General features: G+C 37.8%; 1 protein-coding gene across 4 annotated transcripts in view; it reads left to right on the top strand.

Annotated features, from left to right (window-relative positions):
• The window catches only part of MYO16 (myosin XVI), a 539,163-nt gene that overhangs the window by 244,188 nt on the left and 278,263 nt on the right, over positions 1–16,712 (top strand). For all 4 annotated transcript variants that reach the window (XM_082247038.1, XM_082247037.1, XM_082247039.1 and 1 more), the window contains exons 6-9: positions 6,305–6,429; positions 7,420–7,545; positions 9,887–9,962; positions 13,799–13,946. In XM_082247038.1, the coding sequence (XP_082103164.1) occupies positions 6,305–6,429; positions 7,420–7,545; positions 9,887–9,962; positions 13,799–13,946 (475 nt within the window). The remainder of the gene's footprint in view (positions 1–6,304; positions 6,430–7,419; positions 7,546–9,886; positions 9,963–13,798; positions 13,947–16,712) is intronic.

Below are 16,712 nucleotides of genomic sequence, written 5' to 3'. Positions count from 1 at the left end.
TCCTCAAGTTAAGGGTTGCTGGCCATGTATTGCAGATGTCTCACCAACAATGAAAGGTGATGAAATATCTGCTCATCCCTGAATGACTCACGTACTGTTGTAGTTGCAGCAATCTTTTTCCAATTGGGTCAGGTAAAGGCTTTGTTGACTTTTCCCAATAGAAATGGGAATAATTCCTGTTTCAGAGCACTAACTGTAATAAATGTTTAAATCTGTCACATCACTCTCCTTCACAAGGATATATAAGGTTATTGTATCCCAACTTTCCAATTATTTTCTTCAGAGAATAAAGACATCTGAAAGTTTTGATGAACAAGTGTATAGTAGGTCAGTTACACAACAGTAGTTCTCACTATATAGGGAATAGCTGCTGGATGTAAGGGTAAACCTGTTACACATACTTAAGACTGCTGGAAATTGCAGTACACTACAGAAATGTAGTATCCTTCAAGACCTTTACTACATGTATACAGGCATAGCAGGATTTTCTTTCTGATTTTCCAAAGCAGATGTGAAAAGGGATAAGCTTTTGCTGCAAGATACTGCCTTATAGTCAGTAATAGTGATTTCCTCACAAATACAGTGTAGGGTGAATACTATTTGGATTGCTTAGCCTAATAATATATATTTTTTATTTTTATCTACAGTATCTGTGTATAAGCTCCATGTTAACTCCAGCCATAATGCCTGCTAATTAATAAAACTGTTTTAGCTCATCTGGGTCATGGATTCTAAATTTGTATTAACCTTTGGGAATATTTGTACACATTTGGCTCAGTCAACAAGAAGTGACAGACATATTACATGAAAATTGATCATGGCAATTATGATGAATTAATAACAGACCAGAAGCATCAAGTAGCCATAATGTGAGGATAAATGACATATTACAAATAAGCTCCTGAAAACAGAACCCCAATACTAGAATAGCTCATTCTATGTAATTTGGGCCTCCGGCTCAATAAGTGTTGCCAGTGTTCAATAAGTGTTGTCAGTGTGCATATTTGTAACATTTCTTCCCACCTCCTTCCAGCATGCACAATTTGTTGTTTGCAACTGACATTCCTCTTTAAGTTAAATGAGTTAAACTCTTTATACAAAAAGATCGAAAGTCAAAATGATCTGGTGAGTGGGTTCGGAGCACAAAGATAATGGCCTAAAGCAGGGGTCTTCAAACTATGGCCCGTCAGTTTTTCAGGAACTACAATTTCTATCATGCCTTGTCATGTCTGTGAATGTCAGTGTTTTACAATGCCTCATGTGATGTGTAGTTCCACAATGGCTGGAGGGCCGTAGTTTGAGGATCCCTGGCCTAAAGATTGCAGTAGATTTCTGCACAGATGAAGGGCACATGGATATGGACTGATTATGAATGGATAGTATCACAATAATAATAATAAACACATTTTAGAATTTTTGGATTATATAGTAGAAATCTGTAGTGTTTTGTTTCATTGGCAACATTTTATTTTAGTTTACGTAATTCAGGGTGGGGAAGTACAGTATATTTTAAACTTTTTTTTTTTTTTATCCATTGTGATAGATTTACAGCTGCTATTAATAACAGGATGATGATGGGGTTATAAAGCAAATAGGCACAGGGCTCTGAGTGTTGTAGACTTTCTGTTATGGGATTTGATCTGTCTCCAAGTTGTACTCCTGTGTTGTCACCTGTCACCCTGTCACCAGGTTTGTCAACTTCCAATGACTTTTTTTACTGACAAAACCTAAAAAAGACTGACAGAGCACATTTTTTATTGGCCAGAAGCTCCTATTAAAAACGAAACCATTAATATAATCAATGCATTAACTGATCCCCAAATTTAACAGGGGCATTTACACTGATCACTAATGTACCAGGGGCTTCTACTCTGACCACCGACATAAGGGGAAATTTATACTAATCACTGATATAATTGGGGCATTTATAATGGTCATCAATGTAATAGGGGCATTTATGTTGACCACTGATGTAATTGGGGTATTTACACTGGTCACAAATGTAAACACCAATCCCCCTAGTGATATTATGGCTAGTGTAAATGCCCCAGTTACATTGGTGGTCTGTTTCAATTCCTTTGCTGAAGCTCATTTACACTTGTAGCTGTCATTGCCACTCATTTGGTATTTAAGCATTTGGCAGACGACTAGGAAGTTATATACCACTACCTAACTGGCTGTTTTCTCTCTTGAAAGCCTGCAGCCCCATTCTGCAGCTGCAAGCATTACAAACGGTTGCAGGGTAATTGTTACACTGTTCTTTTCACTTGAATGGGTTGCATTTGGAGGTGGAATTGCCCATTAAATGAGACATAGATATAATTGACACTAACATGAGTTTCTTTGTAACTATGTATGTAGCATTTACAGTGGGAAAGCTAACTTAACTTATATTGCAATTTTTTGTAACACCAGAAATTTTTTTGTTAATAAGGATCAAATAAGCAGAGGGGGGAAGGACAGAATTCACAGATATCTTGCAATCTTTTCTCCCTAAATAGTATTGTAAAAATATTAACCGCGCTAAAGGAAAAAATATAATGAACAGCAGCAACTTCTAGTGTGACCACACCCTGTAGAATATTGTAGAAATAAGTCGCGCTATAATATGATCAATGGAGATATAAAGTCCATACAGTCCAAGCATAAAGTGAAGATGTAATCCAGGACCAGGAACCCCAAAGGGTGTATGCTTACCAGATTGAGGTAAGGTAAAGGCAGATTCTTTGGATAGAACTTGTCACCTTGATAGTAGATCCAGGTCCACGTGAACGGTTAGCTCAATGGTCATTGGATCATGGAAGTAAAGGTAAAAACGCAATAGCGTAAAACCTTACAAACTAAATTAATTGGACACCACAGTGTTCTTAAAAAATAAGTTAAATTGTGTGAATGAATAAACCTCCACCAATAAAGTTGATCACTAATAGCAGTGAATAAAAAACATGCAAAAATATAAATATAAAAATGAATATAAATGTGATGGGTACCCCTTACCAAAAGTGATAAGGGTAAACATCAAAATTAATAATATGACGTGTTGTAGCTGAAGTCGCCTCTTACCGGACAACATTAATTGAATAGCCAATAAAGGGAAGGCAAAAGTGTGAAATTTGCGTGTTGAACCACCACCTTTTGTAGCTAGATTCGCCTCTTACCATATGAAATAAGGATTATAGCAAACGTGCAGATCACAATTCAGTGTGAACCCGGAGCCAATAATAAGATAAACCAATAGGGGTCGCCTCTTACCAAATATAAATGGTGTTGAGCCTGTATGGTGATCGAGCATCCAAGGACCCGACCCTTACTCTGGGGTGCTGTTTCCTCAAATAGCAGAGGTATTGCAAGTGTTCACTGGGTGGTGCAGAGCTGCACTTCCCCCATCATGTATTTGGGCAGCTGCTCCTTGATTTGGATCTGGTTCTTCAGAGCCGCCTGGCAGAAGGTTCCGTCCAGCAGCACCTGGTAAGGCTCCCGGAAGCGGAAATTGTTCCGGTAGAAGCTCAGATTCAGGAATCCGAGCTTCTACCGGAACAATTTCCGCTTCCGGGAGCCTTACCAGGTGCTGCTGGACGGAACCTTCTGCCAGGCGGCTCTGAAGAACCAGATCCAAATCAAGGAGCAGCTGCCCAAATACATGATGGGGGAAGTGCAGCTCTGCACCACCCAGTGAACACTTGCAATACCTCCGCTATTTGAGGAAACAGCACCCCAGAGTAAGGGTCGGGTCCTTGGATGCTCGATCACCATACAGGCTCAACACCATTTATATTTGGTAAGAGGCGACCCCTATTGGTTTATCTTATTATTGGCTCCGGGTTCACACTGAATTGTGATCTGCACGTTTGCTATAATCCTTATTTCATATGGTAAGAGGCGAATCTAGCTACAAAAGGTGGTGGTTCAACACGCAAATTTCACACTTTTGCCTTCCCTTTATTGGCTATTCAATTAATGTTGTCCGGTAAGAGGCGACTTCAGCTACAACACGTCATATTATTAATTTTGATGTTTACCCTTATCACTTTTGGTAAGGGGTACCCATCACATTTATATTCATTTTTATATTTATATTTTTGCATGTTTTTTATTCACTGCTATTAGTGATCAACTTTATTGGTGGAGGTTTATTCATTCACACAATTTAACTTATTTTTTAAGAACACTGTGGTGTCCAATTAATTTAGTTTGTAAGGTTTTACGCTATTGCGTTTTTACCTTTACTTCCATGATCCAATGACCATTGAGCTAACCGTTCACGTGGACCTGGATCTACTATCAAGGTGACAAGTTCTATCCAAAGAATCTGCCTTTACCTTACCTCAATCTGGTAAGCATACACCCTTTGGGGTTCCTGGTCCTGGATTACATCTTCACTTTATGCTTGGACTGTATGGACTTTATATCTCCATTGATCATATTATAGCGCGACTTATTTCTACAACAATCTTTTCTCCCTGTCAGAGAGTATCTATAAAAAATGTGAATTCTGCTAGTAGAAAGGAATGCATGAAGTATGTGATCTGTTTGCTGAGGATCTTTATGCCTTGGCGTTTTCACAATAAATTCAACATTCTCCTCTTTCTCCATGTTTAATTCCCATTGGTTACAGGGGCTGGGGAGTCAGTATTGTGTCTGCCTCTTCTCCCTGGAACTTTTAGCCTTCGGCTGCCTACATTTAAAATGTGGTGACAGGGGAAAGGAGTGGGGTTACAGAGTGGATGTGGCATGATTGGCTGAGTCAAAGGGAAGTGGAGCAGGTGATTGCAAATTCTGCTTCTGCTCATGATTACCAGAGGTACTGGTAAGTGACTTATGTAGTTCTGCATCTTACAGCTGCCAACCGAATCTGGATTTTCACAAATGTTTTCTTCCTTCCACAAACATTTAGGATGGGAGAAAAAAGAGTTGTTTTTTTCCCAAATATTCCATAAACTATAGGCACTACTCTTAGGTATGAAAACATGATATATATCAACATCAGAGCTATCCTGCCAAATTTGACAAGGTTTGGAATGGCTGATTGGATATACCTGGTTTGATGCTGTTAGACCTTGTTATGAATAGATTATTGGGGTGATTGCAGTTGCAATTTTCTCTATGTCTTCTGCTCAAGAATCTCCCAGATGGTACAAACAACTATTGGTGTGTGTAATGTTTTGAAGGGGTATTGTTGAGGAAAGCATTTTGGATTCCTTAAATCTGGGATCTGATTTTATTTGTCTCATGTTTAATTTTATGACTTATGTAATTGCACAAACTTACTTTGATAAAAAAAAATGAAAACTGTGTTTTATGGGGAAAAGGCAATTATTTAGTATACATGCATTCACAATCTAAACACCATCTCATTGGGGTTTAGATTTTGTAGTAAGAGCTCAACATGATGAAAATCTTCTCTTTTTTTTCTGCTGATAATTTTGAGAGATATGTAATACTTAAAGTATTGCTAAACTCTCTCAATCAAAATTACTTTTTTTTAATCCTTATACTGCTAGTCTTGGTAAATAGATAAGGAGGCATATTGATACTTACTTGTTTTAAACTTTCTACTTACATTTGTTCGGTTGCTTCCTGTTTTTTTGGCATAGGCCAATGTGATGTCATAGATCCCAGAATACTTCATGGGCATTTTATTTCTTTTATCTGGAGGAGGTGAGGAGGGGCTTTAACAATTAGGCACACCCAAAGTGATTTCTCAACAAATAAACCATGTAGACATGAATAAATGGGTGAGTTTGCATTAAACATTAAAAATTAATTAAATAGCATTTTTAGTTTGTGGTATTCACCTACAGTTAAGTTCTGATCACCCTACAGCAGTCAGAAAACTATCTGGCTTCCAAAGTACATTCCCAACAGATATATATACTGTGGGCATTTTTATTAGAATAGAACCCCCCCCCCCCCACCACCACCATTATCACTCTCATCTTAGTGAAAAAATAGGTTATCAGCCCCATAAAAAATCTGTTTAATAGGTTTTACACCAAAACCATGTTGCTGATATAACTGTCAAGATCCATGGGAAATCCAAGGATAGGCCCAGTTGTTGATATTGGCATTATCAGGCAACAACAATCTAATGTTTATGGGTGACCTAATTACAACTGTGCATTCATGTAGTATGTTGGATAAATGTACACATGAGAAAACCTCTGTTGACTAGGTTGTTTCATAAAGGCTGACTTTCCTTTATAATCTATGCTCCCGTTTAGTTTCTTTAAAATCTGGGCTATAGATTTGATTGGATTCATTTCCCAATTCTCTTGGAATCATATGTACTTGTTCTCTTCTGTAGGTGTTGATCTGACCTCATTGCGACAGATAAGGACCCAGAGAGCAGCAGTGATGTTATCTGATGTGAAGCAGCTGCTGGCTGCTGGAGGAAGCGTTAATGAGAAAAATGATGATGGCGTGACTCTTGTAAGATTTTCTATAAATTCAGTATACATAAAGATTTCTTTCTGAAGCGTTATATTCATCAAGCAGCTTTTTTTTGTTAGACATCGTTACATATCAAGTAGCAATTTGTATAATAATTTAACTCCCACACAGTATTAAGGTTTAAAAGAAATTGTCAGAGGGGAGTCCTGCATGAGGTTAGCTAAGCTGTAACTGGTGTCAGGCTTGGTTCATCCACTACTCATTCTGTGCAGATTGTTTCTACCTACAGTGCTGCTTTTCATTGGAGAGCTGGGACAGCTGTTATTGGGATTTTAACAAAATACTATGCAATGGATAAGCATCTGTTCTTTTCCTGTACATGCAGACTGTGGATAAAATAAAAAGCTCTATTTATAACAATGGGATAAGAATGCCTGTCACATTTGCTATCTGTTAAATTGCTCTGTTAAATTACTAGAGTCTGCATTTCACAGTAATGTCATCTTAGTCAACAGTAGTGTCCATATATTGAATTCAGCTGCTAGTCTTTAAGTCCTTACACAAATTCAATTGAAGTAATTGGTTTATTGTACCAGTTACACTGAAGGATTAAGAAGAACATGTATATAGGTGTGTATTACATGGAATAATGGAGATTTCCAGCCCATAAAGAAAACCCTGCTAGTATAAGATATCATGATACGGCCAAGGTCTCATAGCTCTTGGATTATATTATATACAGAATAGGCGCTACAATTACCATCATTTGCAGCATCATCTGCTGGTGAAATTTTGTATTCTAATAAAGGAAAAGCAGAGCTATGTTAACACTACTTTATCTGAAAAATCACACTTACAGGAGTTGTTATTGAGACTGTTATATACAGAGCAGTTGCATGAAGTAGGTACATATCTGTGTTACTATGTTACCGGCTTTTGCAGAGGGATTTCGTTTTTGGTCTGTACATTTTAAACTGATATAATTATACAAAATATTTATTTTTATAACTTCTACACATGTTTCAACAGCTTCACATAGCCTGCGCTGGTGGCTATAAAGATGTTGCTTGTCAGCTATTAGAGAACAATGCTGATCCAGATGCTCAGGATAACCAGTACTGGACTCCTCTTCATTTGGCTGCAAAATATGGACAGGTAATGTATTAAAATCACCCCCAAAGATCTTTCTTTTGGCTGTGACATTTCATGTAAATAATTACAAAGTCCTAATTGGTCAATTACAAAAAAAAAAAAAAACAGTTGTCAGCTTGTATTCGGTAATATGATTTAAAGTGCCTTGATTTTTTACAAATTCCATAACATATACCAAGAAGCTCATCTTAGACATTTAGAGATCTTAGGTAAATGCTCAATGTGTTGGTTATGTAGCAAATCCAATATAAAAAGTGTAAATGGTTGTAAATGGCAGTTGTAAGGTAATAGACTAAATTGATTTACTAAAACTGGAGAATGCAAAATATGGTGCAGCTGTGCATGGTAGCCAGTTAGCTTCTAACTTCAGTTTGTTCAACTAAGGTTTGGCTAAAAAAAAAACTGGGAACTGATTAGTTTCTATGCGGAACTGCTCCAGATTCAGATGCCAATTTGAATAGAATGAGCCTCTATATTTTGCGCATTAGTTTTTAATTTACACTTTTTACACAGATTGAATCACATTATTACTCCAAAGACATGCTGGCAGGTATTGTATTATTTTGTGTAGTGTGTCTTCACAGAGTGATGGTAGAAGTAATTTTGTTGATCTTTACATTGTGCCAGCACTGCAGACTAGTCATAGACAAAAATTACCAGGTAACATCCAGTTATAGACATAAGATCATCATTACCCTAAATGTCTGATATCAGTTGGATCAGGGAACCAAACCTTTGGAATACTCCTAACACGTTCAGATAACCCAGGCCAACCAATTAATAGAAGATTTAATCAACAAGAATTGATTTCCTGGGTGTCACATGTGTTGTTAGCCGCTAGGACAATCATCCTGCGTAAATGGAAGACGGTAGTCTCCCCCAATCTGTCGGAGGTAATTTACCTACTTAGGCTTAACTATCAGTACGAGAAAGCACTGGCGGTCAACTCTATGACACTGTCAAAATTTAGAAAATACTGGGACTTTTGGTCCACTTTTTGAAAGCCATTATCTTTACTACTGATATAATTTTGGTTATTGTTACCCAATCCCATACTTGTTAATGTATTCTACAACATCACTGTTGCTTGTTGTTGATGTTTGCCAATGCAAATTGTTTGTTTGCCAATGCAAATTTGTTTGTTTTTATTGTTGAAAATCTAATAAAAATTATTTACAAAAAAAAAAAAATAAAGAGAAAGTTTGCCAAGAAAAAAAAAAAGAATTGATTTCCTAGCTGAGATAAGAATATTACTGGAGCTATCTACACAGAGACTGGACTGCTAAATAAATGCATATTAATACCAACATTTTTGTAAAGAATGATCGTGTAGTCCTGTGTTGTTTATTATATATCCAGAAGGAATTTTTTTTAAATAGTTTTAGAGTAGAGAAGCATTAGAACCTCTTTCTGTATTTTGCTATCTGGGGCTCCATTAGAGAGCTTTCCTACTGTTGACAATGGATTCATCAGACAGTAAGAGAAAATTTCAAACAACACAGACAGAAATAAAAATTATTTTTAATAGAATAGGCAAATACATTTTATTAGAGTAGAACCCAGCTTTTTATTTCTGTCCCAATTGCAGGATTTCCATTACTTCCTGCCTGATAAAACCAAACACACATTTTAAAAAGTGTATTAAAGTGATTGTAAAGTCTCATTTTTTTCAATAAATTTAACAAACATGTTACAGTATGCTGACATTCACTGTGCAGTTGGCTCTGCACAGAGCAACCTGGATCCTCCTCTTTTCTGGTCCCTCTTCGTCTCTCCTGGCCCGTCCCTCCCTTTGAGTGCCCTCCCAGCAAGCAGCTTGCGATAGGGGCACCCGAGCTGAGTCACAGCTCTTTGTATCCATTCGGACACGGAGCTGGAGTTGGACCCCGCCCCCTCTCTGTTCGCATCGGCTAACTGACTTTGATTGACAGCAGCGAGAGCCAATAGCAAGTGAGGAGGGGAGTCCCGGGTGGCTGAGACAGTAGTGGACATCGCTGGATCAAGAGGGGGTTCAGGTAAGCATTGGGGGGGCTGAGGGGGGCTAATACACACAGAAGGTTTTTATCCTAATGTATAGAATGCATTGAGATAAAAAAAAAAACCTTTTGACCTTACAACCCCTTTAAGTGTGTTTTAAATACATATTACCTTGTTTTACACCATGCATGCTGATAAAACACAACATAGCTTGAGACCAAGTTCCAAGAGAATTGGAGAGGTATATGCTGGTCATCTCTTCTATAGTATGTAATTTGTTGTTGCTATATTTATTCTGCTGGTGTTTTTGTAGTCCAGCAATGTAATCTTTTTTAAACATAAAATGTGCACATTTATATTTTAACAGACAAGCCTAGTAAAAATTATTTTGGTCCATCAAGCAAATCCAAATATTATCAACTGTAATGGGGATAAACCTTCAGGTATGTCAATCATTTTTGATCTGTAAGTCAATGTATTTATTGGAATCATTTTTTTAATAACTTGTACTGTGAGAAGCAACTGTAATACTCACATTTCATTTCCAAAGCTTTCTTGTGCTTTCCATGGTTTCTGCTTGTGATTATCACCCTATTTTTATCGTGTTAATTCATTCTCTCTCTCGGAGCTCCAAAACCCTCAGATATCACATCTTTTTTTCTCTCTCACTTTGATACATTGCAGCAGGTTTAATATGTCTGGTGTTGCCTCAAAATACTCTGATACAAACAAACATAAATTTACTGTAGAGTTCCAAACTAGACCTTTGTTTCACATATATGGATTAACAGTTTTTATTGATTCACGTACAGAGATCATTGTATTAAAGTGGTGAGCACAGAAATAACATTTATTTTTACTGTGTTAAAGATTGTAATCACAGTGATCAGAAAAACAGAAACTCACAGGGCCATCTTTGACTCTGTTGCCGCATGTTGTGGCAGTGACCTCACTGGGGCCCTGTAACATCCTGACATCATTACATCACTTCAAAGCCTGAGATTGATTAGGTGACTATTTCCCCAAAGTGGTAGTAAAACCTTGTATCGATTAATGCAGAAAATATGCAGTTTTTTGTAAAACCTTTTAGACACTTTAAGACCGGAAGGATTTGCCCCCATAATGACCAGGCCCTATTTTGCGATTCGGCACTGCGTTACTTTAAGGGACAATTGCGCGGTCATGCGACGCTGTACCTAAACAAAATTTACATCCTTTTTTCCCCACAAATAGAGCTTTCTTTTGGTGTTATATTTTGCGTTATAAACAAAAAAAGAGCGACAATTTTGAAAAAAAAAAAACAATATTTTTTACTTTCTGCTATATAACATTCCCAATAAAAAAATTAAAAATCAAAATGTTTTAACATTTTAGGCAAATTTGTTTTCTGCTACATATTTTTGGTAAAAAAATCTCAATAAGCGTATTTTGATTGGTTTGCGCAAAAGTTATTGCGTCTACTAACTACGGGAAAGATTTATGTAATTTTTATTGTTTTTTTTTACTAGCAATGACGGCGATCTGCGATTTTTAGCGGGACTGCGACATTGCAGCAGACAGATTTGACCCCTAACTGACATTTTTGACACTTTTGGGGGTACCAGTGACATTACTACAGTAATCAGTGCTAAAATATGCACTGTTACTGTAATAATGACAATGGTAGGGAAGGGGTTAACAGTATAGGTGATCAAGGGGTTAAATGTGATCCTAGGGTAGTGATTCTAACTGTGAAGGGCGTGGCTTCTGAGATGACCACAGAGACATGTGATCCTATATAGAAGGATCACATGAGCTCTGTGATTATTTCAGGGAGAAGGAAGGTCGGCTGTGTTTACAACAGCCAATCGTCCTTCTCTCTTTGCGGGGAGCGATCGTGGGTGTCAGGCGGCAATCAGAGCCGCCTCACACATGCATCAGCTTCCCCGCTGACGATCGGGGGTGGGAGCACACCGCCAGCAGTGCGTGCTTGCCCCCTAGCTCCTCCCAGGCAAACAACATATACCTACGTCGTTTTGCCTGTACGAGCCAGCCTGCCGCAGTAAATATAACGTAAGCGGTCAGAAACTGGTTAACTAAGTTAAGTTTTTAAACATGCAAGCTTCCAGGACCCTTCCTTCTTCAGGGATCATAAAAACCCTAAAGAATGGAATGTAAAAAGGTTAAGATTACATCTAATGCTGATGTTTCTTAGCCCGGTGAAGATGCGTTGTTATGTGTTCCTATGAATTGAAGAGTTACAATGTGTGGCCCTTTTTTTATTATAACCCATAAAGCCAAGAGTGTGATTCACATCTCTACTAGTCTTTCTAATTTGTTCTTGCATGGGGAACAGAACTGTCACTCCAGGCTGTGAGAAGACAAGCAGCTGTGTTTTCACAATCCTAGGCTTAGTTATTTTGCCATAGCTCAGATATTGTTCTTTATCCTTCCAAATTCTCAGCCTGGGTTAAGTGGAATGTCTGGCCAGGTGGACATGACCTAACAGAGTTAAATCAGTAATAAATCCAAAAATAAAAATGTATTTTATCTATGTGTTGCAGCTTAAGAGTCTTTAAATGTAGAGGCTACATTTGTTTTCCTTTTTTAGGCTTTTTTTTTTCCATTATTCTTGCCAGGTGTTCCTGTCTTGCTGTGTCTCCAATCTGGATGAAGTAGCAATGGAGGCACTTTTGGACAACAGCATTGTCAATTTGGGGACAGGGTAGTATTAGATGCACTAGCACAGGGATCTCCAAACTACGGCCCTCCAGCTATTGCGGAACTATACATCCCATGAGGCATTGTAAAACTTTGACATTTACAGACATGGCTAGGCATGATGGGAATTGTAGTTCCTGAACAACTAGAGGGCCATAGTTTGGAGACCCCTGCACTAACAGATTTATATGAGCTTGACTAAAAAATTTAATCAGAACTCCAACTCACATATTTTAAGCAGTTACATCAACAGTTTTTTTTTTCCTTTTGGGATAAATATTTTACAAAAATGAATACAATATGACCATTGTACCCATCCCTGTCAGTGTTAAATGATTTGTCTCAACACATTTTTGCTGGACAGCTTGGTCTTGTAAAGAAAGTTTAAAGTCTTACGGGCAGGATCCCCTGGTCAAAATGAAGGAAAAAAAGCCTAAAATAAGAAACTGAATATAGCCACCACATTTAAGAATTGGTAAGCTGCAATATATTAAATGTTTGTTTTTGGGTTTAATACCACTTTAGCTATTGGTTTATTATGTATATCTACTGGTGGCTAATTTTCTTTGAATATTGTATTTTTTAAATTATTAATTTTTGAGAAATCTGTTTTTAAATCGGCCGTTTTTAGGAGAACTAATTCAAAGTAGCTATTAAAAAGAATCTTGATATCCATTCCTAAATTACTATAACACAACTTTATCTCTTTGGGATAGGTGTACTGTTGTTCATATGTATTCTTTTGCATGTCAGAGCTGAAGTGTTATCTCAGGTTGCAAGGTCCCTATAGAAGCTAATCTAGATCCTACCTGAGCTTAAGGGCTCGTTTACATGTGCGGTAGCCCTTTCCACTTCTCTGAAGAAAGATCAGCGGTGGATTTCGTTTCAGAAATGTTTCACAGTCAGTAAAGAGGAGATATCTCGCTTCCCCTTCGCCTGATTTAACCCTGTAAATGCTTCACCGCTGTAATGCAATTGTGTGCATTGCGTTAGATTGAGAAGTGGTTGAGGAGCGGTTGAGGTACAGCTCCATAGACTCGGTTTCATTTTTGCTGCGTCTTCTGGTTTTATTGCCCCCTTGCTACACCTGTGAAGGAAACCTAAGGATGTTAACTGACAATGACACTCTGTCTGGGCTGCTTGAGGAGGATATCACTGCCAATTACCAAACCCTTAAATTTTCTTTTATGTAATGTGGACAGCATTTTTGTCGTGTGACAATTTTTTGAGTGTTTGTAATCAATGTTAAGCAAGACATCCTCAATGGGGGACTTTAGTTCCTGATACTCAGCCTGACAGGTCTGCTCTTACAGGGATAAAATACAAGTAAATAATAAAAAATCAATCAATTATATAAATGTTTATATCAAAAGTGGAGATTATTACAGACGCCTGTTGGTGACTAGCTTTCTCTAAATATTTTATTGTTAAAAAGCATTCTCTGACCTAAGAACAGCCCAGAGCTTTGTGACTGCCAATTCTGCAATCTATGAAATGTTTTTTTTTTTTTCAAGTAGAAATATATTAATCATTATTCTTCTGCATATTTGTTTACAACTAATTGCACGTGTATCCATAGACATTGCTGCAACAGAATTCATACAAGACATGTTATTCAAAGCTGAAGATATCTCAGAAGAGAGAAAAAAGGACCCTTCCTTTTCTTCCATTTTCCAAGATCAGTATGAAGAAATCCTACAGGATCTCCCGCTGGCTACCAGTAAACTGTAAGATTTGACAAAACCATTGAAATGACCAATAATATGATTGATTTTGCTTATTTAGTGCAAAGTGCAATAATTATCTGAAAACAAAGATGAAATCTGAATGGCTGTCGTAGGTTACTATACTTTCATTGAAAAAGTGCAAAAAAATGCAATTTTAGTCATATGGAAAAATGGAGTTCCTTTATCTGTGCCTGTGTCATATAACTATTATTCTCCTGATCCTACAGAAAGAGGATTCTTGGGGTTCCTTCTGTATTCTGTGCACTATAACAAAAATAATTCAGAGTGGAATCCCCTTGGAATTGTAATGGTATAAAAAAGAGCATCAGCATACAGTAATGGTCAGTACCCCCTGACCTTTAAAATATACTGTATATCCAACCTCTTGCTACATCTACCTGTAAACAATTAACTGGATTTAATGTACCCCATGGCCTAATGACCAACCTGGATGAATTAGAAAAAAAAAAACTGTTTTCTATAGCTTACACCATGTTTTTCTAATTCTGGATAGAGTAGTTAAGAGTTAAATTTCTAGTAGTGATCGACGGATTATGGGCAAAGCCGATATATTGAGGGCCGATATGCACTTTCCCCGATATATCGGAATCGGCCACCAAGGTGACCGATATTGCCGATATTTTGGGAAAGAGCTTGTACCGGAGTGATGCCTGCAGCTAGAGGCATCACCCCGGTACCGGCGTCCATAGCCGACGGTTGGCTGTCTTGTAATGACAACCGATACAGCTGAGAAGCCACTCTGCTCTCATTACAAGGAGCGGGAGGGGGGAGACCCTGGCAAGCAGCCTGCGCGGCCACCCAAGACCGGATCAAAGCCACATTCGGCTCTGATCGGGTCTCCATGTAAAAACCCAGAAGTGATGTCATGACATAAATCATGATTAAAAAAATGACAGCATTCAAAACAGCCAAACGTTTTGAATGCTTCTAAGTGCAGAGGAGGGGTTTGGGGTCTTTTAGACCCCCAGATCCCTCCACAAGAGTACCTGTCAAGTGATAAAAATAAAAATAATTTTTTTTAAATGTACGAAAATATCGGCCAATATCAGCCAATACTGATATGCAATGGCCAAAATATTGGTATCGTTATCGATATCGGTCGATCACTAATTTCTAGGGGTGTGTACGGCAAAGAAATGCTGTTCTAACCCTTTTTCACTCAACTTTATTTCTGTATCCCCATTGGAAAGATGTAAAGCATGTCCTTTCGGGATAGGGAGTGAAGGAGCTAGTGTCCCATCAAAAGATTTCCCCTCTATTCCAGTTCTGGTGGCAACTCAAGATTTTGGATTTATGCTCACTTTCATTGTGAGTGATGGTGGTGATTAGGGCAATTAGAGAGAGAGTACATTTCCCTAATGGAGGACACAGATAACAATAAAAACCTGAATTATAGGGATTTAACTGCTTGCTGCCAATCCACAGTAGTTGTACTGTGAGCAGGTGGCAGCTCCAGGCTGAGTGACATACTACTACATTTTCTTCCAGGTTTGGGGCATGCCCCCTGCTGATCCATGCTCTGATTGGACATGGCATAAGTTAGGCAAATGATTTCAGCCAATGATTTTGGCTGAAGTCAGCTGATCAGCTGTGTCCAATCATGCACAGAGTTCTGTGTTTATGAAAACATAGAACTCTGTGTATTGTAAAAAGCAATTTGGCAGTTTCTTCCCCCTGCAATGCAGGGAGAAACAACAAACCAGATAGTTAAGTAAAGGCAGCACACATTATACACATTATGCATTGTTAGGCAAACAATTAAGCCTTTGATTGCCCCTAGATATTAACCTCCTTTCCACCCAGTGTTATTACTCCAGTGACAGTATTAGCACTGATCACTGTATTAGTGTAACTTTTGATGTCAGTGTCAGTTAGTGTACCTACCAGCCAGCGTCAGCTAGTGCCAGATTGCCTGCCACATTATCACAGTCCCACTATAAGTCACTGATCACCGCCATTACAGTATAATGTCCATAGCTGTGTAAATTCCAGTATATATATGTATATATATATATATATATATATATACCATAGTTTGTAGATGCTATAAATTTCACACAAGCCAATTAATATACACTTATTGGGATTTATTTTTTTTACCAAAGATGTGGTTCAAATTTGTCAAGAAACCTAGTGGTGATCAAGTACCACCAAAAGAAAGCTCTATTGCTATATTTTTGTGGAAAAAAATGCTACAATTTGCAAACAGTGTTGCATGACTGTGCAATTGCCAGTTAAAGTAGCACAGTGCTGAATAGGGGAAAATGCCCTGGTCAAGAAGTGGGTAAAACCTTCTGAAGCTCAAGTGGTTAAAGTAACATTTCAGGGAATGTGATCTGAGAAGAAATTTAGGCATCTTCATTATAATTACACATAATATAAGTTATGCACTGGGTGTTCCCCAGTAAACACAGAAGAGAGAACCAGAAGGACAAACCTAATGGGATGGATTTACTAAAATCAATTAGGCTCTTCACTTTTCAAAGGAATTTTCCTTAGGCTTGATGTATGTGGTGAAAATTCACTTTGCAAAACATTCTCAATCATTTGAAAGGAAAATTTAAAAAAAATCAGTATTGCTCATGATTGGATGATGAAAGTCAGCGGAGCTCACCTCATTCATAAGATAAGGAAAAATTCCCTTGAAAAGTAAAAATGCCCCTGAGAGTGAACAACCTAATTGCCTTTAGTAAATCAACCCCAATAACAAAGTACAAATGTGTAATAGAATTGGAGGTATAGATG

This window comes from Pelophylax lessonae (assembly GCF_965119305.1).
Source record: "Pelophylax lessonae genome assembly, chromosome: 2".
Taxonomy (NCBI): Eukaryota; Metazoa; Chordata; class Amphibia; order Anura; family Ranidae; genus Pelophylax; species Pelophylax lessonae.
Note: the sequence above shows the minus strand (reverse complement) of the source record. Positions and strands in the feature narration are given on the sequence as shown.